The 26,974-nt window shown below is 44.7% G+C and overlaps 1 protein-coding gene across 1 annotated transcript in view; it reads left to right on the top strand.

Annotated features, from left to right (window-relative positions):
* Positions 1 to 24,775, top strand: part of LOC115094542 (APC membrane recruitment protein 1-like) — a 32,816-nt gene extending 8,041 nt beyond the window's left edge. Inside the window, exon 2 of the mRNA XM_029607697.1 lies at positions 20,360 to 24,775. Within this exon, the coding sequence (XP_029463557.1) occupies positions 20,459 to 23,875 (3,417 nt within the window). The 5' untranslated portion in view covers positions 20,360 to 20,458 and the 3' untranslated portion in view covers positions 23,876 to 24,775. The remainder of the gene's footprint in view (positions 1 to 20,359) is intronic.
* The last annotated feature ends 2,199 nt before the right edge of the window (positions 24,776 to 26,974 follow it).

Below are 26,974 nucleotides of genomic sequence, written 5' to 3'. Positions count from 1 at the left end.
TGCCATCGGGGTGTCGCTGGCACACCCATCTTGGTGCAGCCTTTAGTAGGTTGCTTTATGAGGAGTCTGCTCCAGCTGAATCCCTCTCTTCGGCCTCCTGTTGCGTCCTGGGACCTCAACATTGTACTGGTGCAGCTCATGCGTTCTCCCTTTGAGCCATTGTGCTCGTGCGACCTGAATTTCCTCACCTGGAAAGTTATGGTCCTAGTGGCGATTACTTCGGCTCGCAGAGTCAGTGAGCTTCAGACCTTGGTTACATACCTGCCCTACACAAGGTTTCTCATGATCGTGTAGTCTTGCACATGCACCCCAAGTTCCTGCCTAAGGTTGTGACTATTTTACCTGCCTTCTTTCCCAGGCCTCATTCCCACTCAGGGGAATGGGCTCTTCATACTTTGGACTGCAAGAGGGCCCTGGCTCTCTGTTTAGAACGCACAGCCGGTCATAGGCAGTCCACCCAGCTCTTTGTGTCCTTCGATACCAATAGGCTGGTGGTAGTGGTGGGTAAACAGACTCTTTCCAACTGGCTAACGGATTGCATTGCCTTTTGCTATGCGCAAGCGGGCCTTCAGCTGACAGACCGAGTCAAAGCTCACTCTGTGTGGGCTATGGCAATGTTGATGGCTCATCTGCGAGCGGTTCCATTTGTCGAAATTTGTCGCACAGCAGTGTGGAGTTCTCTTCACACATTTGCGGCCCCATTACTGCTTGGACAAAGATGGTTGACAGGACAGTGCTTTCGGCCAGTCTGTTCTTCGCAATCTCTTCCAAGCCTGAACCCAACTCTTTCAGCCTAACACCCCTGCTTGGAACCAGGCAGTCCCCAGTCGACCACCGGCACTTTGTTGATCTCATCTGCTGCTGAGGGACAGCCTGGAGTTTGGTATTCACCCACATGTGAGGACCACCATCCTGCATGTCCTAGGAGAGTTGCTTACCTGTAACAGATGTTCTCCTTGGACAGCAGAGTTGGGTTCTCCCTCCAGTTTGTTCTATTTTTTCACTCGTCTTTTCATCTGTTACGAAATTGAAGGGGGACCTCGCGTGGACGCGTGGGTAGCGGCATGCTCGGCGTGCTCAATGTCCTGGTCAGAGCTTCTAGAAACTTTGACAGAAAAGTTTTCCGTGCCGGGCTTCATCAAATGATGTCACCCACATGTGAGGACTAATATCCTGCTGTCCTGTTACAGGTAAGCAACTGCTCTTTATTTTGATGAAGGTACTTGGTTAGCCCTAAAGGACATTTTTTTGCAAAATACATTCTGTGTCGTATGGCTTTGGAGTTGAAGTCATGAAGTGTCTGTATTTGGGGCAAAGTTTCAATACGACTTTGGGGATATATTTGTTCTTTTTACTCGCTTTAGTTCTAGAGGGAGTTTTGAATATGAATAAATGCTTTCATATGCAATAAAAAAAAATCAATATTTTTTGAGAGAGATGATAAAACCACTTAGGTGTTTGGATGTTGCCAGTATCCCCAGTTATGTATTTATTTAAAACATTTTATATACCACGTCTCAAAGTTTTCCTAAGTGGTTTATAATAAAAGATTCATAATAAAGAGATTTCTGATGGCCCCTCTTTCTCTTGCTATGGTTGATACGCAGGGATATTACTGTTGATTTGAGTTTTGACCTAGTGTGATGTCGAAAGGTAAAAAAAAAAAAGGTGGGGGAGACCTATACACCTGCCTATAGAATAAGTAAGTGAAGCCATGTGACAGAAGAATAGCAATTGCCAAAAATCATTTTGGCCTGTTTTATGAGAGCTCTGTAGACTTTATTTTGAAGTGCAAGCTGCTTACTGCCGGAAACTCTTTGCCTCCTATGGCTCACACTTAGGAAATGTCGCACGTTTTTTCATAACTGGTTTTAATTAAAGGTTGTAACACTTGTGCCTGACAGACACAGTATCTCCCACCTTTCTGTACTTTGCTTGTGTTTTGTGTCATTAAATACGTCTTAGGCAGGGAATGGTATCTGATTTATTTTATTTATTTATTTATGGATTTTATATACCGACATTCATCACAGGGATATCACATCGGTTTACAGAAAACGTAACTTATGCAAAGGATGCAAGGCTTTTTTTTTTTTTCTGCTTGAAAGACGTTGGGTTTTTTTTTTAATATTTGGTTTTTCAAGTAGAGAAGTAGAGGAACACGACTCTAATTTAAAGTTTTGTTACAAGACAAGTGTGCGCTGAAAATGTGTAATAATTCATATCATAGATAATGACAATTGTCCATTAGTTTGGCTCAAATACTACTTCGGATTTTGCTGTCAGTACGTTCTCTATAAAGCTAAAAATGCAGGATTTGCTACGTATTGAAGGGTAATTAGTGACGGGTCACATGCTGGCTTTGTCTTTTGCTGTTGGTGGAGTGTATAAAGCATCTATCGAGTCGATCTACTTGCGTAAACAAACGGGGAGGTTCTGCATTCAGTCACGCATGCCCGCGCACTCTTCAGCCTGATTTTGAAGAGAAGAGCAAATTTTAAAACGGGCAGAAAAAAAAATAATGTAAGTGGAGGAAAACTTGCTCCTCCTACTCATTTCTTAACAAGGGAAAAGGATGATGGAAAAAAATGAGTAATTCTTTCTTTCAGAAAGTAAAGGCAGACGGAGGAGCAAAAAAACGTTTTGTAATGGAAAGTACATGTCTACCTTAAACACAGAAAGCCCTTTTGGTATAAACGCATGACTCTCGCTCGCATTACTTTTCCATGGATGCTGTTTGATCTGTACGCTAGCAATGGACACACCCGTTAATATTTTCTTTTTCTTTTTGCTGATTTCCACCTGTAAAATATCTGAAACTGACTAGCAAAGGCTGTTTGGTACCACAGGAAGAGAAAGATGCTATGGCATTTACAGCATGAATTTGGATATTCCTCCTATGAAAGGAACGTTTCTTGATATAAGTACTGAGTGTCCAGAAGAATATTAGTTGATGATGGATAGTCTGGTTGGGAAATGGTTATGTGGCTAACCTTTCTGGTGTATTGTGGTTTGACATTGCATCCATTTGTCTACGCTTGAAGGTCCAACATATTATGGTGGTTGGATCGCTAGGTGACAAGTGCCAAAGTGGTGATGAAATATAAAAAAAAGTTTGTGATTTTTCTCACCTTAGAAAATTAGGACGTGCTCTTGTATATCACAGAGCCTTGGCAGTAAGACATGGGAGGAGGGGCCTGGATGTAGGTTGAAAAATGGGACTGTAAGAACCAGGATTTGTCCCCTGGCCGAGAGAGGATTCTGGGCCTGATGGACCTGTGGTCAGCTCCAGTGTAGCATTCGTAACATCCTTATAACAAGGCGTGGAGGTGTAACAGAATTTAAATACGCTTGGAACAGGGATGAGAGGGGAGAGAGGAACTGGCATTTGTTTAAATATGGGAATTTTTACATGCTCATTTAAGCAAAAGTGGTAAATTGTATTACTCTGCTGCCAGCTTGGATCCATGTTAATCAGTTTAATGAAGGAATAGCATTAGCAGGTTCCTGTGTTTCAGCTGACGACTATATCAAACAGTGTGGTGTAGACTTCTGGTGCTGTAGCAGCATCTTGAAGGTTAATAGATAGACAAAAAATATATCTGTGCATTCGAGACAGAAGGGCCTGCTCAGTGTTATGCAGTAGAACATTCTGTAAAATGGGGCGTCTTCCACTCTAGAGCATCATCTCATTTACGCGTATCTCCTTTCGATATATTTCATTTTTTGTCTTGCTTTAGTTGCAGGTCGCAGTGTGTGTGCCCTGCTGAGCTGGAGTACTTCTTGGTCTGTGAACTGCCGCTTCTCTGATAGGCAGGGTGCACAGTGCAGTGAACATGTTCAGAGCAGTCGTCGGAGTGTACTTTGCTGTCAGGTCTGCTTTGATTCAAAGAGGATTAGGCAATTGTATTTTAATGAAAAATTTATTTTCCTATCACATAGACAGATGGGTTCAGGACTAGTGGGTTATGCACCTCTACCAGAAGATGGAGACAGATCAAACGGACATCACAGTATTTATACTCTTGCAGTGACATCAGCCTACCAATATTCTCAGTCTCCAGGAGATGGTGGACGTGCATTTCCTACTGGGGATTGCTTTAGGTTTTGGAAGATGAAATAGAAGAAATATTTTTCGCCCCACTCTCCTGCTGTGATACCAAATGGTCCCTCCCCCAGGTGAGAATTCCTGAGGTGATTTCTGTGGTTCCTCAGATGAGTGCCTTGGTCCGGTAACTAGTTTTTCAGCTGGCATGGCCTTAGCTGCTTGGACAGCTGAAAGGCAGCAGGGTGCAGGACGCCAAGTTCAGCGATGACAGCATATGCCCTCTCCCTCTGCAGCCGGAAACAGTCTCTGTACTCAGCCGGGAAAGGTTGAGCTCAAGTAAAATAAATAAAATTAATAACATTAATAAAGTAAGATAGATCTCTCTCTCTCTATCTATATATTTTTTATTTATTTAATATAAATACAGGACCCATAAGGAGGATTTTTGTGTAGGGCTTCCTCCTTACTCTGGTTCCATGCTCGGTGCGCTGTTACGATGTTCATCCTGATCCGAGGGAGGTTTGAGGGACTTGGGCAGCCTTTATCGGCTAAGCCCTACTCTGAGGCTTTTCTTCTGTGCACTGCCAGGTAGGCTGCGGCGGTTTGCCTGTGCATTTGGTTGCCCTCTTTAGGAGCGTCTGTTCAGGCAGAATGTCTGTTTCCAGGTTGTGCCTCCAGTTTTTGGATGCTTAGGTAGGCGTCGGTGTGGACATCCAGGTCGAGTGGCGTCCACGCTAGACGTGTGCTTAAGCCGTGCGCTGAGCTTGGGCGTGTTGCCTGGGCGCTTATCTTTCGGATGCCTAGGTTTTGGACACCTAAATTTTTAAATGCTTAATTTTTGGACACAAAAAAAAAAAAAAGTGGTGCCTATAGCTAAGAAATCTAAGCGCCTTTCCCTATGCACTGCTTGTCATATTTGGGCATCTCAGCCTGGCGTGCCCTCTAACTTGTGCCAGCGCTGTTTGGAGGCTCAGGGAGATTTATCTTACTTTGATTTTACTAAACCTAATTCTTCCCAGCCTGATGAGGGCCAGGGTAAAGACATGTTAGGAGGAACGCCTGATCTTGGAACTCCCTTAACTGGTTCGTCGGCAGGGGGAGATAAGCTCAGTGGGCACAGCACAGGTGCCTCCTGCCTTTCCTTGGGTATTTCTTGGGTTGCAGTTCCTTTCTTCAGGCCCAGTCCTCAGCCCAGCTCAATCTTGCCAGAGCAGAGCCGCAGCCTGTTACTGCTGTTAAGCGCCAGAATACACCTAGATCAGCAGTAGGACATCCAGATGCCACGGAGGACGAGGCTGATCCTGACTCCCTGGAGGATGGGGAAATTCCTCCGGGACTGGAACCGTATAGGAGTATGTTGCGGTTCTTTCATAGAGATGAGCTGCCGGTTCTGATTTCCCAGACTTTGAAAATGCTGGGAGTGCCTGTGACGGATTCCAATTCTGAGCCAAAGAAAAATCCCAATTTGGTCTCCTTGTGTAAAGCCTCTTGTTTTTTCCCTGTCATGGAGGCCATGCAAGAATTGATTGATCGTGAGTGAAACGCCCCGGAGGCTAATTTCAAAGGGGGCCGGGTTTTGGAAGGCCTACACCTCTTGGATCCAGTGGTGAGAGAGCGTTTACGTTTTCCGAAGGTGGATGCACTTGTTTTGTGCAGTCTCCAAATGAACGAGTTTTGCGACCGTCTGTCTTTGACGGCTTCGCCCCGCCTATCTCTCACTACTTGCGGCTCCTCCCGCTCACCTAGGACTACTGGCTGCTGCGTCTGTTTATCGTCCTCTCCGGCGTCCCCAGACTGGCTCTGGTGCTGCCTCCTGCCATGCTCCTCCAAGGTACCTTAGGGCGTGCGCATGCACGGCGCCCTCATCTTTATTTCCTCATTGGCGCGAACCTCAGGGGCATCCCCCTGATATGAGGTCACACTGCCTGGATATTTAAGCCTACAGTATTTGCTAGCTCATCGAGTTAGCAACGGTAACTCTACGGATGGGATTCGCTCTCGTACCGAAGCTGCTCTGCCACTCCAGCGCTATCTGGAACTCTTACTACCCTTCGGGGTTGTTAACGGGGTACCCGCTCCTCGGGGGCCTCTTCTACTTCTTTCAGGTGCTATCAGGAAACCGGTACTCGCTCCTCGAGGGCCCATGTTCCCTGAGTCGCTGCCTGCATCTTCAAACCCTTCTACTTGGAAGACTTCACTAACAGTTTCCATCTGTGAGTACAACTACCATCTATTCCACAGTACTGCTTCCCTGGAACTAGGTACTCGCTCCTCGAGGGCCTGCCCTCTGTTCCGGTGCCAGACCTCTCGTCTAGTGGAATATCTGTTACTGCTACATGAGTACAATACAACTGAGTCTCTCTGCTCTAGGGATCAGGTACTCGCTCCTCGAGGACCTACTCTCCCTGTCTCGGAGCTTCTCCTACTTCTACCTGGGACTCTGAATGCTTCTTATCGAGTACTCATAACTCTGTCTCTTTCCACTACAGCACAGCCTAGCAGAGGATTCGCTGTTCCAGCATTCTGTGGGAGACCTGCCCAGCCAGGCTCAACATCTGCTACTCACTACTGCCACCTCTGGTGGTTTCCAAAACTGTTTAATAAAAGATTCAAATCTGTGTTTGTCTGTCCGGAGTTTAGCCTGACTCTGTGGTCCCTCATGGGACTGCCCCCCGTGGGAGTGGTCAGCTGCCACAGTGTCCAAGGATCCACCCAAACATCAATAACCATAACAACGAGGGAGAAGCAGCCTTGAAGGATGTTCATGATAGGACTGAGATCATTCTTAAACAGGCATTTGAAGCAGTGGCAATGACATTGCAGATAGCTTCTTCTTGTTCCCTGCTGGCTCACTCTTATTTACTTTTCTTTCAGGAGGTTGATGACTCTGGAGTGAATTCCAGGGCAGTTATGGAGCCAGCAGCGGCCTGCAATTTGGTCCACACTTTGGCCAGATGGATGGCTTTGATAATAGCAGCCCAGTGTCAGTTATGGCTGAGAAATTGGTCGGCCAATGCGACCTCGACTAACCTTATGAAATTGCACTTTGAAGGCTCGCTTTTATTTGGAAGCGAGTTGGAGAAAATGTCCAGTAAGTGGGGTGGTTCCCCAATTGCCGGAGGATAAGAAGCAGACGCCACTCTCCTTTACCATGAGAAGTCATACTTGGGGATCCAGGTGTTCTCTACCCTACAGAGAAGTGATCTTCCAGAGGTCTCATCCTTTGGTAGGTCTTGGTCCTTTCATCCCAGACAGCCCAGATGGGGCATGGGCTTAGGTGGTGGAACCTCCCAAGCCTCCCTATGGTTTGCCAACCCACCCCTGGGAACAGGAGATAGGGGACGCCTTTCTCTCTTTTTTCAGAGATGCGTCGAGATCACATTGGATCAGCAGGTCCTGGAGGTGATATGAGAATATGTGCTGAAGTTTTGCATTGTTCCTCTGGACATATTCATGATGTCTTCCTGCAAAAGAAGCAGATAATGGAGTCTACTTTAAGGCTTCTCAGGGCTGTGGTTCCAGAACCCATGGTTCAAGAAAATAGGGGGCAATATTCCATTTCGATGTGCCCAAGAAGGAGGACTCCTTTCATTCCATCCTGGATCTCAAAGGGGTCAGCTGTCATTTGTGGGTGACTCATTTTTGCATGGAAACTTTGTGCTCAGTGATGGCCATGCAGTTGGGGGAATTTCTGACCTCCTTAGATCTGTCCAAGGCGTATCTCCATATTCCCATTTGATTGAAGCACCAACATTTTCTGCATTTTTACGGTATTGGGAGCCATTATCAGTTTCAGGCATTGCCTTTTGATTTGACCACCACATCCAGAACTTTTTCCAAGGTTGTGGTGATGGAGACGACAAAGTTGAGAGAAGATGAGATTCTGGTTCATCTGTATTTGGACAATTGGCTGAGTGGGGCCAAGTCTATGGAAGAGAGCCTAACTGGTGACCCTCAAGTTCATCTCCCTGTTGAAGAGCTCAGTTGGGTGGTGAACCTAGCCAAGAGCAGTCTTAAGCCATCTTAATCATTGTAATATCTGGGTGTTCACTTCAACATGATGCAGGACAAAGTTATCTTTCCAGAAGCTCTTATTCAAAAGTTGATGCAGGTACATCTGTTGATGAATACTATATGCCCAACAGTGTGGGCCTATCTACAGGTACTCTGGCAGAAACCCTAGAATTGGTGCCGTGGGTGAGGGCACACATACTTCCTCTTCAGCGTGCTCTGCTGTCTTGTTGGAACCCGCAGTTTTAGGACTATTTGGTTTGGATCCACCTGCCGATGGCAGTCTGCTGTCACCTCCAGTGGTGGTTGCAAGCAGATCATCTGAGAAAGGGAGTTTCCCTGACATCCCTGGACTGGTTGGTACTCTCAACAGATGCGAGCCTCCAGGGTTGGGGAGCCCACTGTCAGGAACTATCGGCTCAAGTGCGCTGGAATTCAGAAGAGTCTCTGTGAAACATCAATCGGCTGGAAGTCCGGGTGGTCCGGTTGGCGTGTCTGAAGTTCAGCAGCAGGCTGCAGAGAGATCTCGCTTATTGAAGTGTGGATATTCTACTGCAGTGATTGCCACCCTGCTACAAGCATGAAAATTTTCCACTTGCTGTGGCATATGTACGGGTTTGACGAGTGTTGGGAGTTTGGTGTGTGGATCGAGGAGTTTTCTCGTTCAGTTAGGATCCTGCTCATTTTTGGAATTTTTGCAGGATGGGTTGAATAAAGGGTTGGCCCTTAATTCCTTGAAAGTACAGGTAGCATTCTTGCCTGTTTCCGAGGTAAGGTGAATGGTGAATCCTTATTGTCTTATCCTGATGTGGCCCGTTTCATGAGGCGTGTGAAACATCGTCCTCCTCTCTTGTGGTTATCGGTAGCCTTATGGAGTCTTAATCTAATTTTGGACTTTTTGGCGGGTCCTACGTTTCGACCGATGTGCTCCCTTTCCTTGTGCTTACTGACCTTGAAAACAGTGGTTTTGGTGGCGATATGTTCTGCGAGTTGAATTTCTGAGCTGCAGGCCTTGTCTTGTTGGGAGCTGTTCCTTCGGGTCCCCAGTGTCTGTTCCAGGAGTAAGTCAACTGCACACTGTGCCTTCTTTCTTGCTGAAAGTGGTCTCAGATTTTTACTTGAATCAGTCCATTTACTTGCCGTCTCAGGATAAGGAAAGAAATGCAGAGGAATATCATTTATTGCATCTCTTAGAAGTCAAGAGACATGTCTTGAGGTATCTGGAGGTTTCTAAGCCTTTCCAAAAGATGGATCACCTGTTTGTCCTTCATGGTGGAGGTAAACGGACTGAGCCGGCTTCGTGGACTATAATAGCTCGCTGGATTAAGGAGGTAGTCACGGCCGCATATGTGGCCGCTGAAAAGCCGTTGCCTACTCAGCTTGGGGCTCAGGCAGTGTCATGGGTGGAGGTTAGATTGTTTTCTGCCATCGACATTTGCCGAGCTATGACATGATCCTCCTTCCACACCTTTTACAGATATTATCGTCTGGATGTGCAGGCCCGGGAGGACGCAGCCTTTACATGGGCGGTTTTGACTGGACCGCGGGCAGCCTCCCACCCTATTCAGGAGTAGCTTTGGTACATCCCACTGGTCCTGAACTCATCTGTCTATGTGCTAGGAAATGAGTAATTACTACTTACCTGATAATTTCCTTTTTCTTAATATAGACAGATGGGTTCATCTTCCCGCCCTTGGTTGCCATATGTTTGTGTTATAGTCTTCCTGGGTGATTGTGTTTCAGGGGTTACTGGTAAGTGTAATGCCAGCGCCTTAGACTATTAATGTATTTCTTGTCTGAGCTCAGTGTTTCATGTTGGCTGAGTATTGAAATACTTCTGTTTTTAATCAAGTTTTTGCCAGTCTGTCCACACTTGGTTATGAAGAGAATACTGGCAGGCTGATGTTGCTGCGGGAGTATATATATACTGTGATGTTACTTTGCGCCGTCTCTGTGTATTGGTAGAGGTGCATAACCCACTGGTCCTGAACCCATCCGTTACATTAAGGAAAAGGAAATTACCAGGTAAGTAGTTCTCATTTGAGAAACCTTTGTGTGGGTACTTTTCAGTTGCAGGCTTTCATAAATTTATACGTCATACATGCACACGCCTCTGGAGTAAACTCTCAAATGATCATAGCACCAAGACTTTGCACAACAGGACACCCCATAAAGCAGAAAGAGAAAAAACAGTCTTAGTAATTTCAGGTGAGACTAAGTCAAGGTTGCATGGCTAGTCAGCAGAGTTGTAATTTGGATCCGGGTGTACTTATTGATTTGGGGTAAAAATTAAAAACTACAGTGCTTAATTGCTGAAGGTTTTCTGTTCTCGGCCTTCCATGCTGCACTTGGGCGTGTAGTAATCTTTGAAGATAGGGTAATACTGGTATAGACATGCAGAGTAGGTGAAGTACTAGTACCTTTCCTCCTTGTTTATATCTGCTATTCTGGCAGCTGACTTGCTAAACTGCACATTGCGATATCTAGAAGCCAGTCTATATATATGTTTGTAGGCATGTGTTTCCTGTATTAAGGGACAGTATGCAGCGGAGAGACCAAATTGGATCTTTCCCAGTTCATATTTCCTCTGTCTGGAGCTGCACCGGTGCAGCCGGCAGGGCTGGCTTTTGGGTTTTGCAATCTGTGCAGCCAGACAGGGTGGTATGCTGTTAAACACCTCCCCCCCCCCCCCCCCCCCCAATGCTTCCATAAGATGTCTGTGGGCAGAAGACTCAAACACTGTGTAGGAAGGAGGAGGGTTCTATGTGTTGTAGTAGGTGAAGAGTCAGCCTGGAAGGGGGGGGGGGGGGGGAGGGATGCCGAGGAGAGGGGGGGGGGAAATGCTTGGGGGTGGGCACAGGGGAAGAGAGGGAATGCTGTGCACTGTGGGCAGGGGGAAATGGAGCAGGACAGAATGGATACAGATATTGGCCAGAGAGTTTGTGTGTGGGGGGGGGGGGGGGGGGAGGGAGAGGGTGGGGTCGGATGCGCTATATTGCACTAGAATCACTGCTGCTTTCAAAGGAAGGAGAGATGCTGCCAAAGGGGGGCACCAATTTCACACAGGGTGCCAGTCAAGCCTAGAGCCAGCCCCGGTAGCTAGGGTGTTAATTGAACTCCAGAATCTAAAGTTATAACTCCTGCTCTGGTGTCGTATTAGTATTTAATATATTTCATTAGCAGAGAGATGTTTTTTTAACTTTTTATTGAGGCACAGCCCAGATTTCCATTGCACTTGGTGAGAGATTTTGCTTTGAGTAATTTAACAGAGGTCTCCAGGTCGTCCCTTCAAACCCTTTGTTTGGTGTCTTACTGACAAACTGATGCAATGCAGTAAGGAGTTTTACATGCACAAAATATGCGGGTAAAACTGTACAGTCTGGGTAGCATCCTCGCATGGAAATCCCATGCAGATGAGATCATTAAGCAGTACTCCCTGATGCAGAGCGGTGTGCTGGCCTAATGTGTTGTGTTGGTCTGGCATATAATGCCAGATCAACACAACTACATCTAAAGCTACACCACTTTTATCAGAAAAGCACTTCCCAATGGAAACGTTTACTTCTGACTTTGGAATGAAATCCCACTCAGAGTGCGCTGGAGTAGAAATTTCACAAATGTCTTAGAGCAGCATCATTCTCTGAGGACAAGCAGGGTTGAAGTCCTCACACTTGGGTGACATCGGATGGAGCCTGGCATGGAAAACTTATGTAAAGTTTCTAGAACTTTGAGCTTCATTGACCATGCTCTCGATGCAATGTACCACACAGGGGTCCCCTCAGTCTCTTCTTTTCCACATCTTGCAGTTGGGTGAACCTCAACGTTTTTACAAGGATTTGCACAAATTTTAAAGTACTTTTACAGCAATTCCTTTTTCACATTCCTCACACGGTCGATTCAGGGTCCCCCAGGTTCTTCTGTTAGTGTCCTAGATAGGTTTCTCAACGTTTTGGTAAGTTTATTTTCATTATTAATCCAGCAGTGTGCTCAGTGCCTGCTTGCCATCAACAACTGCCGCCGTCGACTTTGATCTCGCATCCCTTTAAATTAGTGGCAACATATCCACTTCTGGTTTTAAGCGATGCCCCTAGGTGTACAAGGACCATGTCTGTCATGGATCCCCATGATAGATGTGTCCTCTGCCTTGGGGCATTGCACGACGACTGGATTTGCAGAAGGTGTGCCAAGATGGCACTGAAGAGATGTAAAATATGGCTTGACAAGATAGGAATGCCTCATCGGGCTGGAGGAGACTGATCTATCGACATTGGAGGCATCGGCATTGAATCCTTGTATGCGCTTATCAGCGTGTTGGTGACCCGGTCCCCGATGTCTGTTCCTGGGGCAGCTTAGATGCCCTGCGGGGCACCAGCACAAACCAATCCAGTTGTCATCCTCACTTTCTCAAAGGAGGAAGCCCCCCATTAATGCAGGCAGCACTGGGATACAGGCCAAAACGGCCAGTCAAACTGGTGCTTTCACCACTGGCTCGGGGCCAAGCCTAGACACCAGTTGATGACAGCAGAGACAAGTGCACCTATGTCCCTGGGGGAATGACTCCCCCCCCCCCCCCCCCCCCCCCCAAGACTTCCAATGATGCTTCGGATGGTCTCCCCTCAGAACCATCTCTTCCAGACGATTGAAGTAAGGGTCCGCCAGAAGACCTCTCCTTCGCAGGCTTTGATCGAGTGGTGGCGTAGGCCATCCTTTTCAGTTTATGACTGAAGAGGATTCCAGGCACAAAATGCTAGATATTCTCCAGTATGTGGAGCCTTCCAAGGAGAATCGTGGCAGTCCCAGTGAATGAGATCCTGTGGAGTTGCAAATGAGGATGTGGGAACACCCCATAAGAACAAAAGATGTGCCATACTGGGTCAGAGCAAGGGTCCATCAAGCCCAGCATTCTGTTTCCAGTAGTGGCCAATCCAAGTCACAAGTACCTAGTAAGTACCCAAACATGAACTAGATCTCAAGCTGCTATTGCTTATTAATAGCAGTTTATGGATTTATCCTCTAGGAACTTATCCAAACCTTTTTTAAACCCAGTTACATTAATTGCCATAACCACATCCTCTGGCAGTGAATTCTAGAGCTTTATTATATGCTGAGTGAAAAAGAAGTTTCTTCAATTTGTTTTAAATGAGCTACTTGCTAACTTCATGGATTGCCTCCTAGTCCTTCTATTATCTGACAGGCCAATACAGTACAGTGTGCGCCAGAGCGCACTGTTAACCCGTGATTGGACGTGCGTTGTCGACGCGCTAGCTTTACCCCTTATTCAGTAAGGGGTAATAACGCGTCAAAAATGCGCGTCCAACCCCCCCGAACCTAATAGCGCCCGCAACATGCAAATGTAGGTTGATGGCCCTATTAGGTATTCCTGTGCGATTCAGTAAGTAAAATGTGCAGCCAAGCCGCACATTTTACTTTAAGAAATTAGCGCCTACCCAAAGGTAGGCGTTAATTTCTACCGGTGCTGGGGAATATCATGGTGATATTAAGTCGGAGGTCCCGAAAGTAAAAAAAAAAAAAAAAAAGTAAAAAAAATTGAAATTGGCCCGCGGCTCATGGTTTGAAAACCGGACGCTCAATTTTGCCGACGTCCGGTTTCCGAACCTGTGGCTGTCAGCGTCGGCTGTCAAACCCGCTGACAGCCGCCACTCCTGTCTGAAAAGAGGCGCTAGGGATGCACTAGTGTCCCTAGCGCCTCTTTTTACCACCAGCCCTAATTTAAATAAATTAAATTACTGTATCGCGCGCACAGGAGAGCGAGCACTTGCCTGCTCTCCCGTGATTTTTACTGTATCGGCCCGTGAGAGAGTAAATAACCGATTTACATTAACCTGTTCAAGTCCTTGCATGATTTTGTCATCTCTTCTACAAACTGAACAGCCGTAACTTCTTTAGCCTTTCCTCATAGGGGAGCCATTTCCATGCCTCTTATCATTTTGGTCGCCCTTCTCTGTACCTTCTCCATCGCAATTATATCTTTTTTTGAGATGCGGCGACCAGAATTGTACACAGTATTCAAGGTGCGGTCTCACCATGGAGCGATAAAGCGGTGGATGTCATAATGCCTCAATTTGCCATGCCCTTCCTAATATTCCTAACATTGTTTTTTTGACTGCCACAGCACACTGAGCTGACTATTTCAATGTATTATCCACTATGACGCCTAGATCTCTTTCCTGGTGGTAATTCGTTAGATAGAACCTAACATTGTGTAACTACGCAAGGGTTATTTTTCCCTATATGCATCACCTTGCTCTTGTCTATGTTAAACTTTATCTGCCATTTGGAAGCCCAATCTTCCAGTCTCATAAGGTCCTCCTGCAATTTATCATAATCCACTTGATATTTAACTATTCTGCATAATTTTGTGTCATCCACAAATTTGATCACCTTAGTCGATGTACCCCTTTCCAGATCATTTATAAATATATTAAAAAGTGCCGATTCAAGTACAGATCCCTGAGGCACTTCACTGTTGACTTTTTTCCACTGTGAAAACAGAGACCATTTTATCCTACTCTGTTTCTTGTCTTTTAAACATTTGCAATCCACAAAAAGACATCGCCTCCTATCCCATGACTTTTTAGTTTTCTTAGAAGCCTCTCATGCGGGACTTTGTAGAACACCTTCTGAAAATCCAAATATACCACATCTATTGGTTCACCTTTATCCACATGTTTATTCACCCCTTCAAAAAAAAAAATGTAGGAGATTTGTGAGACAAGAATTCCCTTGGGTAAATCCATCCTGGCTGTGTCCCATTAAACCGTCTATCCAAATGTTTTGTGATTTTATTGTTTATAACAGTTTTCACGATTTTTCCCATCACCGAAGTCAGGCTCACTGGTCTACAGTTTCCCAGATCATCCCCGGAGCCCTTTTTAAGTATTGGGGTTACATTGGCCACCTTCCAGTCTTCAGGTACAACAGATGATTTTAATGATAGGTTACAAATTAATTGAAATGGCTGAAACTTCATTTTTTAGTTCTTTCAGAACCCTGGTTTGTATACCATCCGGTCCAGGTGATTTACTGCTCTTCAGTTTATCAATCTGATCTACGATATCTTCCAAGTTGACCATGATTTGGTTCAATTCATCAGAATCGTCACCCTTGAAAACCGTCTCCAGAACGGGTATCCCCTCAACATCATTTTCAGTAAACACCGAAGCAAAGAATTTATTTAGTGTTTCTGTGATGGCCTTATCTTCCCTAAATGTAACCCCTCGATTATCGAATGGCCTACCCAATTCACTCGCAGGCTTTCTGCTTTGGATATATTTTTTTTAAGTTTTTATTATGAGTTTTTGCCTCTACAGCCAACTTTTTTTCAAATTCTCTCTTAGCCTGTCTTATCAGTGACTTTCGTTTAACTTTCCAGTGCTTATGCTTTATCTTATTTATTTATTTATGAGCTTTTATATACCGCATTCGTAGGACACATCATGTCAGTTTACAAGTAACTTAGAAGAAGGAAATTACAATGAACGATGATAGGGGGGAGGGGGGCAGGCTGTTAAAAGGGCAAAAGAGAGCAGGGGGCGGGTAACCCAGCTAAGAGAAAGAGGAGGGAGCTAGAATAAGAAGAGAGGGTGAAGGATAACCAAAATATATTACTAAAATCACAATACATGCAATGTGCACGTAATAACTGGATTAACAGTATACACATATGTACAAAAAATAAAGGCGAGTTCTAAGGGGCTGGGGTGGGAGGGTAGTACTAAGGGGAAAATGGTGGGAGGCTAGGGAGCCAGGGCGGTTCGAGAAGAGCACTGTCTAGGTTTGATTAGTGTCCGGATAGGCCAGCTTGAAGAGCCATGTCATGATTCCTTTTTTGAATTGGTGTAAGGATGGTTCTAAATGGAGATTGGCAGGAAGGGAGTTACAAAGGGTGGGGCCAGCATTGGAGAAGGCCCTTTCTCTAGTGATGGTGAGTTGTGCAGTTTTGAGGGATGGGGTGTGAAGGGTGCCTGCAAGGGAGGTTCTGGTAGGGCGGTTAGAGGAACGGAGGCGTGGCTTTTCCTTGAGCCAGGAGAGGTTGTTTTTGCAGCATGTGTTGTGTAGGGTAGTAAGTGTTTTGTATTGAGTATGGAAAGAAATGGGAAGCCAGTGCAGATCTTTTAATATGGGAGTGATGTGGTCCCTTTTACGGGTATTGGTTATAACTCTCGCCATGGCGTTCTGCAGGATTTGTAGGGGTTTGATGGTGGAAGCAGGGAGGCCTAGGAGAAGGGAGTTACAGTAGTCCAGTTTAGATAGAATGGTCGTCTGCAGAATTGTGCGGAAATCTTGGGCATGAAGGAGGGGTTTAAGTTTTTTAAGGATGTGGAGTTTGTAGAAACCCCCCTATAGAAGAGACTTAATGTAGGGTTTGAAACTTAGGTGTTGATCTAGGGAGACACCTAGGTCTCTTACAGAGTGCAGTGGTGTATGAGATAGTGTAGTGTTATGGGAGGTGGGTTGGAATGTATGGTCCGGTTGGTTAGAAATGATGAGGATTTCTGTTTTTGATGCATTTAAGCACAAGGTGGAGGTTGGATAAAAGGAAGTTGATAGACGCAAGGCAGGATTCCCAGAATTGCGTGGTTTCCTTGAGGAATTTCTGAATGGGGATAAGTATTTGCACATCATCAGCATACAAGAAAAACTTCAGGCCTAGGCTAGAAAGTAGATGGCAGAGTGGCAATAGATAAATATTGAAGAGGATAGAGGATAGGGAGGATCCTTGGGGGACGCCTTGTGTGGGGGAAATATGATAGGATTCAGAGTTATCAATTTTTACTAAGTACTCTCTATGGGTGAGGTAGGAGGAGAACCATGATAGTGCAGTGTCGGAGATACCTATTTCTGCCAATCGGGAGATTAGAATTTGGTGGTTGACAGTATCGAAGGCTGCTGAAAAGCTAGGAGTGCAAGTAAATATGATTGGCCGTGGTCCATGCCTTTGAGAACTGTATCTAATTGCAAGTAAGAGCTTTTCAGTATTATGATCTTTACGAAAACCATATTGTGAGGGCTGTAGGATATTGTGGTCTTCGAGGAAGTCGGTGAGTTGCGTATTAACTACCTTTTCAAGAATTTTGGAGATGAAAGGCAGGTTGGAGATAGGCTGATAGTTTGCAGGGTCGGTGTGGTCGAGAGTGGGTTGTTTTTTTTTTTAGAAGTGGCTTGACAGCAAGTTTAAGAGGGTCTGGGACCCTCTACTGATGGATCCTTCTTTCAATTTTTGAATGAAGGTCTTTTGGCTAAAATAGCCTCTTTCACCTCACTTTTTAGCCATGCCGGCAGTCATTTGATGTTTCTTAATGCATGGAATACATCTGGACTGCGCTTCTAAGATGGTATTTTTTAACAGTGTCCATGCCTTTTGCACATTCTTAACCTTTGTAGCTGCATCTTTGTGGTGTTTTTTTTTTTTTTTTGGGGGGGGGGAGGTTTAAACTATGGCAAACCAGCATTAGATGCCTTTGCCCATCATTGGGGAGTGGGTTTCCTGTATTGTATCCTCCAGCTCCACTGGTAACAAAGATTCTTTTGAAGCTTCACAAGGACAAAGGGACTATGATCCTCATTGCCCCCCACTAACTGAGACAGATCTGGTTTTCACTCCTCCGGGAGATGTCTATCTGGAAACCAATCAGATTGGGGACTTCCCCAGATCTTATCATCCAGGATTGAGGCCGGTTGCACTATCCCAGCCTCCAGGTCCTGTCACTCAATCTGTCGGAAAATATGTCTCGGGTCCTGGTGGTTCCAGAAAGCCTTCCACTATAAAGTCCTATAGGTTAAAGTGGAGAAGGTTTTCCGTCTGGTGTGAACAGAAGGCCCTAGATCTTTTCTCCTGCTCCCCACAAAAATTGCTTGACTACCTTCCTCACCTATTGGAAGCTGATTTGAAGACCAACTTTTAGAGTTCATGTGTGCGATTGGCACATATCACCATGGTGTAGATGGTATGCCTATCTCTGAACAGCCTATAGTTGTATGTTTCATGCATGGCCTGCTTCAGCTGAAGCCTCCTCTAAGATCTCTCGCTTTGCCTTGGGACCTCAGCTTGGTGTTGATGAAAACTTCCTTTGAGCCGCTGCTCTCCTGTGACCTGAAATACCTAACCTGGATGGTCATATTTTTGGTGGCAGTCACTTCAGCATGCAGAGTCTGCGAGCTCCAGCCCTTATTAACTTATCCACCTTACACTGTTTTTTTTTTTCATGACAGGATAGTCTTATATATGCACCCTAAGTTCCTGCCTAAGGTGATATTGGACTTCCATTGTCTTGCAAACATTCTTTCCCAGGCCCATTCTCGCACCAAGGCAAACAAGCCCTGCTCAGTTTGGACTGCAAAAGAGCCTTAATCTTCTATCTAGAACGGACAGAATCCCATAGACAGTCCACCCAACTTTTTGCTTCTTTTGACAGGAATAAGTTTGGGATCACCGTTGCCAAGCAGATGCTTTCTAATTGGCTAGCAGACTGTATTTCTTTGTTATGCCCAGGTAGGATTGCATCTTGGGGGCCATGTCAAGACACACTGTTCAAGCAATGGCAGCATCAGTAGCCCACTTGCAAGCAGTACCCATGGAAGAGAGCTGCAGAACTGCAATGTGGAATTCCCTCTGCACATTCACATCACATTATAGTTTCGATAGGTTTGACAGACATGATTGGAGCTTGTTTGAGATGTAGGACCAACTCTGTTCCCATCTAGGGCCTATTTTTGTTCAGGCTGCCCCCCTCCACCCCCCCGTTACCAATAAAACGAGCCTATTGCTGCGCCCATTGGATTCATCCATATGTGAAGACTGCTTGTCCTTGGAGAAAGCAGAGTTGCTTACCCATAACAGGTGTTCTCCGAGGACAGAAGGGTGTCAGTCCTCACGAAACTCTGCGGATTTGGGTTTCCAACATGTGGATTTTTTTCTTTATTTTATTATTATTCTAAATTCTATGATATAAGACCGAGGAGACGCCATAAGGATGTGTGGTATCTTGCATGTGTGAGCATGCTTAGAGAAGCTTAGTCAAAGTTCTAGAAACTTTGACATGTTTTCCTTGCCAGGCTTCATCAGATGTCGCCCATGTGTGACGACTGTCCTCTGGAGAACACTTGTAATAGGCAAGAAACCCTGCCTTCCAAACATGAATATTTTAAATTGGTGAACTTGTCATCTTCTCGTATTTTCTCATTTATCCGACTCTGGTGGAGCGATGTTTTCCCCACTCACCTGAGTTAAAATGTGCAGTCTGCCTGTGCCGAAGGCACATTTTAACTCCTGATGTTTTAGCCGAGCATTAGCTTTTACTGCATTGAGAATTTAGGAAGCAAAGTAGCTTGTATGTTAGGAAACCGAGTGCTGAATTTCAGCACATGCTTTTCAATGTACAGCTTTCTGAATCGACCTGCAAAGGATGTGCTGCAGTACATTTTCAATGTTGCAAAAGGATTTGGAGAATCCAGGCTACCTGGTTAGTCTAGTAGATTTGGGCAGTCTGATACTAACTTTACCCATCTCATGCACAGGCACTTGCACACAAGATGTGCAACAGCCAAAACCCAGAGAGGTGTCCATCAATTAAAAGGAAACCCTTTACAGTTAGACAAGTGGAGATGTAGGAGGGTGCTGGTAATGAGATTACATGGTCTCCTGAGCTGGGGTTGGGGTGAGCGAGGCAATTCAGGATACAATTCCACAATTTCCCACCTCTCATATCATCATAATCTTTGCCGCCTGCAGTAGGGACATGCACTAATTACAAGTGTGTTACAGTATTGCATGAGAGGGTTACTAGATTTTAACAAAGCTTGATGCAACTGGGCAGGATTTAGTCTTGCATGGCATGATATGCTTAGAAAAGCATATATTTTGTTTTCTGCAGTATTTCTTTGTACCTCACTTAACCAAATATTTTTGTCCAGAATTATCTTACAACAGAAAGTATTTTATTCATATAACCATTCATTTGTATTTATTTCAAATAACTTGTGGCAATTTTGACAGAATAAAATTTGTATTTGATGCTTTTCAACTGTTGGAACCTTGGATCGAAAACAGATTAATAACCTTCATCTGCTTTACATTTAAAATGAACTCTTTTTTTGAAAGTGAAACTGTAAATTGAAACAACATATGGGTTAAGTATTTGACTTTAAGTATAGAATATAGCAGCTTCTATTTTGAATTTGCTTGAGTTTGAAGTAAATACTCTTGTAACTGTTTAGCCACTCCAAGAACAAACAGATTTAACTTTTTTTTCTTTTTTTTCTTCGCTCTCATTCCTTTAGATCAATGATGCTGCTTCCATTTGCACATACTAAAGAAAAATCAGCTACTGCTGCTTTCTGTGCTTCCAGCTAAGCACACCTGGACCTTCAGTGGTTGCCATGGAAGCCGGCAGCCAGGACAAGACGGACAAACCAAAGCTTTCACCCATTGCTTGCAAGGAGTTGGATAGGAAGAGGGAAGCAGCAGAGAGGCCACCCGAGCAGCATATTTCCGTTGCCATAACGGAACAGCAGCAGCCTGGGAAACTGAAGAAAACCCCATTTAAGTTTTTTGGAGGAAGGAGAAGCATTTGCACGCTGCCAAGCTTCTTCATTGGAAGAAGTAAAAGCCAGGGGAAGGGACCCTCAAAGAAGGGCGTCAGTAAGAGCAAGACCTACGATAGCATCATTGATGTCGCATGTGAGAGTAGGAAAGGTGGGGCCGAATCGATCATTGGCGACACAGGTTTTCCTGGGCAGGAAACCGATGGAGCAAAAGTTCTGCCAAACTCAAAGAGTGCTCACTTGGTCGTTGATACTGGTAGCAAATTTGATTTCAGCAGCCACGAGACCTTGCCTTTGGGGAGCTCAGAAGTCTTTGATAGGAAAATTAACGAAGACAAAGCATTATCCTTCCCTAGACCAAAGAAAGGGCTGAAGGGACTGTTGAGCAGCATTCGACGTCACAAAAAAAATAAAAACCTTGATTTGGAGAAAGTGGAGCCATGTGAGCACACTGTAAGTGCTGTGAGTACTGAGCAAGTGATCAAAACATCTGGGGCAGTGTCTGAAATTCCAGAAGATGCCATTGAAAGGAATCAAGTGAATGCCCATGCAACTATACCATATACAGATAGCTCAAATGGAAAAGACGACATTTTAGCAAGTGATGCTGGAAAATTGTCAAATTCCCAAGTACTTAATGAAATGCATAGGGAAGCAGCTGAAAGTGAAATTGGAAGCCCAGATGTAAACACTGCTGGAGAACTTACTTGTACAGATTCTGAACACAATGTCATTGCTGATGTTGGAAACACAAATGATGTGGACAACAACCTGCCCTCCATCCCCTCTGCAGATCAAATTAGTCTGGTATTTAGTGATGTGACATCCCTTAAAAGTTTTGATTCCTTCACTGGGTGTGGTGACATCATTGCCGATCAGGATATTGACAGCATTGCAGAGAGCACAAGTTCCATTGAGAGAAGTAGAGAAGCTACCAAAAGGAGCTCCTGTCTCGTAACTTACCAGGGTGGGGGAGAAGAAATGGCAACACCTGATGAGATTGAAGAAGAATATCTTCAGCAGTTATGGGAGAGTGTGACAGAAACAGATGTAAGCTATGAAAGGGAACCTTTACAAGCAATGAATGATCTTGGTGAAGTTCAGGCTGTTTCTACCCAGCATGTGCCTCCTGGTTTGCATAAGGATGTTATGCACTCCTCTGTTGAAGGAACTGTTATGGTCACTGCCGACCTGACACCACAAAGTGATCAGCAAGAATCAGTACCTAATAGTGATGAAGGCTATTATGACTCCATTACCCCAGGACCAGAAGATGAATCAGGCGATGGCCATGATATTAAGAAGGAGCGTCTTCCAAGAGACAGTTACAGTGGTGACGCACTTTATGAATTCTATGAGCCAGATGATAGTCTGAGCCCTCTTCCTGTCGGGGAAGTGTTTTTTGAAAGCAAAGCACCTTGTACTGAGATTTTTGAACACTATTTAGACTTCAGACTTTCTGTTGATAAGAATCCAAGCCAGATTACCAGACAGAAATTAGGAGTAATGGAGACAGAAGAAGAAAGATTGGCAGAAATTCAAAACCAGCTCTTGTATTGGGAGCTGAAACGAGAACCTCTTTTAGCAAGATTGGAACATCCAACTCCAGAATGTCCCAAAGAGAAACAAAATGTTGAATGTAAGAGGGGATCAGCTGATGCAGTTGTAAAACAGATTTATGTTGACAAGGAACAAGTTGCCTCGCAAAATTCATGCAGAACTGTTGGAAACAATGGGGTTTCAGCTTCTGATCCTGAAAATCCAAACAGGCGAGACTTCCAGTCAGTGCACTGTTTGGAAAAATGTTGTGGAGAAAACTGTGGCCAAAAAGCACAAGGAAAATGCCTTAATCAGCAAACAAAAAACTCTGCTTTCTATTCTAGTTTGGATGGAAAAGGGCTAGTAACACAGGGACACAGTGGCCTTGGGCAAACAGATCCTGGGACGTATTCAGCCTATAGACATGCAGATGACCATAATTGTAGGAAAAGTGAATACGCAGATGTAGCAGGAAATGGAAAAGCTAACAATCGGGGAAATGGTATGGAAAGTGAATGTGAGCGGGTGGTTAGCTTCTCTCAAGCACTGGTGGATTTTACCAGTAATGGAACTCTTTTCTCCAGTCTCTCTGAAAGCCTCGGCAGTTCTCATTCAGGCTCTTCCTTCACACAGAATCTCCAGGCTCTTCCAGCCATGGTCACTTTTGATGTCGTTGATGTTGAAAACGAAGGCGAATGTGACCAGCAGATGGACATGAACACAGATGAGATTGCTACATCCTTTGAGACCTTTGACAATAGCTATGTGCAAAAGGAGTCCTTTGCTGAATGTGATGATCGAGTATGTCACATGGGCACCCAGAGTTCTTTCCACAGCTGCAGCTGGGGTGTTGCTAGTCTTCCCCGTCACCTAAGCCTTTATCAGTTGAGTCCTTCTATGCCATCACCGTTGTCTCTTAATCGAAGAAGCAGATCACTTGACACGGAAAGCTTGGAGCTTGAATTTACCAGCATGCGTTTGTCAAAGAGTAGACTTAAATCCTGTGAACTTTCAGCTAAACAGGAGGGCAAAGATTCTGTAGGGTATGGGATCAATAGTCGGATAGGCGCTTACCACTACAGTGTAGACCATCCCTCAGGAAGTCTGAAGGGTTGGGGAGGGATTGTTTCAAACGTTGGAGCGGTTGCTTTGGAAAAGGACGTACACAGATCTGTGCAGTCTGAAATAGATACGTCGTTCATGTCTTTAGCACCCAAGTATGGAAGGCAGGATTTTGACTGGAGTCTTCAGGACATAAGAGCTAGTAATCCCATACCTCTGAGCCCTAGGCAGGTTGTAAGACCATCTCATTTACCTCTCCACACCAATGGTAGACAACACCATGAGGTCTCAGACTCCCATAGGTATCATAGAGAAAGCGTAACTAAAAAGTTTGCTCTTGTCTTACCTTTGGATGAAAGGAAAGCAGTCGATTTACCTCACGGACTTTGCTTTTCTCAGTCACCTGAAATCCCAGTGAAGTGTAAGCCCGGAGGTGCTACTCAGAGAATGCCCCACTGCAGTGCAAGCAGTGCAGAAACCTTAACGCATTCAGCAAATTATGCTGAGCGGTTTGAAAGCTCTCACAAAACGACACCGAAAGGGAGAATTGAACATGGGAACGCATTATTGGGAAAATGGGTCAACAGCTATGGTGAATGTAACAGTAACTCTTTGGTTGCTTTAAGCTGTGGCGAGGAGGGGTGCAGCTAAAGGAGAAGTGGCGAGCAAAAAAAATTGTTTGAAAATTATTTGTAGGTGAAGCATTTAGGCATGAATGGGTCCTGCTCACAAGATCTGAGACTGAATTAAATAATCAATCGGTGGCAGATTTCAATACTTTTCTTCTTTCGTGTCCAGTCTAACTTGCAATATGTTTTAGGGAATGCCCTGAGACATTATCCCTTTTTCATTTAAGAAAAAATATGCTTAGCTGTCAATAGCCTTGAGCTAACTTTCCCCATGTACTTTTGTTATAAAATTGCACTTTTAGCTATTCCCCCCCGAGTTGATGAGGAATGTAAATAAATGTGGAAGAGTTGATAAATCTGCTGGAAATAGGTTTATGGCACAGAAACATGCAGGCTTTCTCTAAACCCATGTTGATGCTCCTTCCAGCTATAGCGTAGCCTGGGTGCTCTTTCTTCCGGTAATGGAGAATGTCCCTAAAACTGTAATCTGTACAGTTCATCGGTTATGATTTACTAAACGAGAAATGCTGCTAGGATTTGAACTAATGGTGGGAGCGTCCAGGTGGGTATTTCATGTAGGGTAGAAGTACTCCAGCACTACTTCGTGGCCCAGAAGCTGAATGATTTCCTTCACTTTCGCTGGTCCCCCAAAATGGAACTTGACTGATTCAGGGCTTGCTCCTACAGTGAACTTTTCAGTTTCAGACATGGATAGTAAATCGGATTGTCCCCAGTGGGGGGCGATCCTACACCCCCCCCCCCTCGCCATCTCTTACCTGCTGCTGCTTCAGTCTGATCCCTGAGCATGCGGGACCCGTGCGTTCAGGCCACAGATGGAAGCCGGCGGAGGAGGCAGCAGTAGGGAAGACGGGGCTGGCTGCTCTCCTTTTGCCTGTGGGTGGAAAAGGGGGGGGGGGGCGATCATGTGGTGAAGGTGGAGGGGGGGGGGCAGATGGGAAAGAATCGAAAGGCAAAGGGGTGGGGAGGCAGGAAGTAGAGTGGCATATGCATCGCATATTAAGGGGGTCCACACGTCAACAGATTCAGCCCTGCCCCAATTTTGATATATTTCAGTAGGATCTAATGAAAACAAGTTAGCCACATAACTTTAGGAGCCAGGGATGGTTACAATGAGATTTTACTCTTTCAGTTCATTGTAAGACACCATTTTGCAGGTTAGGATGACCTTGTAGGGGCTGTGAAAACATTTATGCCAGTGCCACTTTTATAACTTTTTTATATTTGTCTCTTTGTGAGAAATGGGACGTCTGCCGTGTAATATCTTTTACTAGTCTTCTGTAGAAAAATGGGTAAGCAAAATGAAGCGCAGTGTTCATCCCTTTTATACTCTTGAATTCCCTCTGAATAAGGCACTGTGATGCATGGGATTTGAGTTAAGTAAAAATGAAAAGGCTATTTTGACTTATAGCTATCGCTGTTTAGGTGCCAATGGAGTTCCTTTTTCTTTGAAAGGAAGTTTCATAGTAAGATGCGCAGTGTATTCTTTTATTTTGAATACAAAATGTAAAGCAGCCTAAATTAGGCCTTGCATGATTTTTATTTTATTTTTTTTTCTCTCTAGCCAAGAGGAAAGCATGAAGAAAAAAAAAACCGTATCCATAACACAACGCTAAATTAAATTCACTCGGCACAAAACGACTCACGTTTTAAAATGTTCTTGTTTTGAACATTTTGTGTGATTGCACCTGCTCGCCAAAGATGGTCCTCCTCCAGCTTTATTTGCAGTGTTTGATTTTGGCCGTTGTGTAAAACACAAGTGTTTGACGGTGCCAGGAAGAAGGTATGGTTGAAAGAACTGGTTGATGCCCTACCGTAGCACCTACCTTGGGGGCCCTTAACAGCCCATGGCTTGATCGTCTGACACGATGTCTGTCGCGAGTATTTTTCTAGTTCCAAAATGTTAAGTTTCAGTTTTGACCTTAAGGGATTGCAATAGATGTGCAGCAATAATGTTTTTATGCCCTAGCTGGGTTGACGTCTTCTCTTTAAGATGTGGGTGGGGGAGTATAGATTTAGTACAGTGATAATGAATTACTCATGCCTGGGTTACTGGTTGGAAGTGCTGTATGGACCAAAATTAATTAGCCTGGGACATTTGGTCATTTTCTATAAAGTGATTTGGGCTTTCAGCTCAGCTGAAAGTGGGTGAAAAAACGTCTTCCCTGTCGAGTCTCGTGTGACGTTCGGTATTAGTGGAGCTGATATGCATGCCCTCTTCTTTCCTCCAGGAACAATTGGGAAAGATTTCATTACCACATCTATGTAGAAGCTTATTTCTACAGAGGTGTTTGGTGCATTTGAATTATCTTTGTAGTGTGAGATTTTTATCTGCATGAGGCATACTAGTATTTTACCACATGGAGAAGATATGAGGGGGGTGGGGCCTTTAGTAGTCCCGCCTCTTCACACTGCCGTGGCTATCCATTTCATCCACGCGCAGCCACCCAGCATAAATGTGGTGGTGGTGGGGGAGATTGATTTTCGGTGCATTGGCAGATGATGGTGAAGATAACGTATCGGAGAGCACTAAAGCTTTATTGCTTCATTCATCTGTTTTTTGGAATTTGGCTGCCTCTTGGCTAGTGGGGCACATGGTTCACGCTAATTCTCTTGGATGGGGTAAGTAATAGAGTGGGTTCTTAGTCTGAGCTCGACCGATTTGCAGGTGTAAGAGGTGGATTTCTTAGTATCGTCTTTACAAGATGAAAAACGAGGTGGCATGACTTTTTTTTTTGGACACGCTGATATTTAAAGAAAAAAGAGAACTTGGGTTCAAGAATGCTTCAGGGCTATTTTTAACAGACAAAGATTGCATTGTGTAGCATCCAGGACTGTAATTTCTAATGTAATGCAATGTTCCTTGGAATTTGTCTTCATTTTCTTATGTTAAAACTGTTAAGGGGATAAGCATAATGCTGGTCTGCTCTTCAAACAGAAATGATTTTAAGCGATGTTAACGGAATATCTTAACTGCTATAAAAGTTGTATTTGGGTCCTATTGTCAACTGCTTTTGCATTTGAAGTATATTTCCACAAACTAAAAAGTCAGTTTATTTTTATATGGTTTACGTTTTCTATTCGTGAAATGTGCATATGGTTC

This window comes from Rhinatrema bivittatum, chromosome 6, assembly GCF_901001135.1.
Source record: "Rhinatrema bivittatum chromosome 6, aRhiBiv1.1, whole genome shotgun sequence".
NCBI classification, from domain to species: Eukaryota; Metazoa; Chordata; class Amphibia; order Gymnophiona; family Rhinatrematidae; genus Rhinatrema; species Rhinatrema bivittatum.
This window is presented reverse-complemented; position numbering and strand designations above follow the sequence as displayed.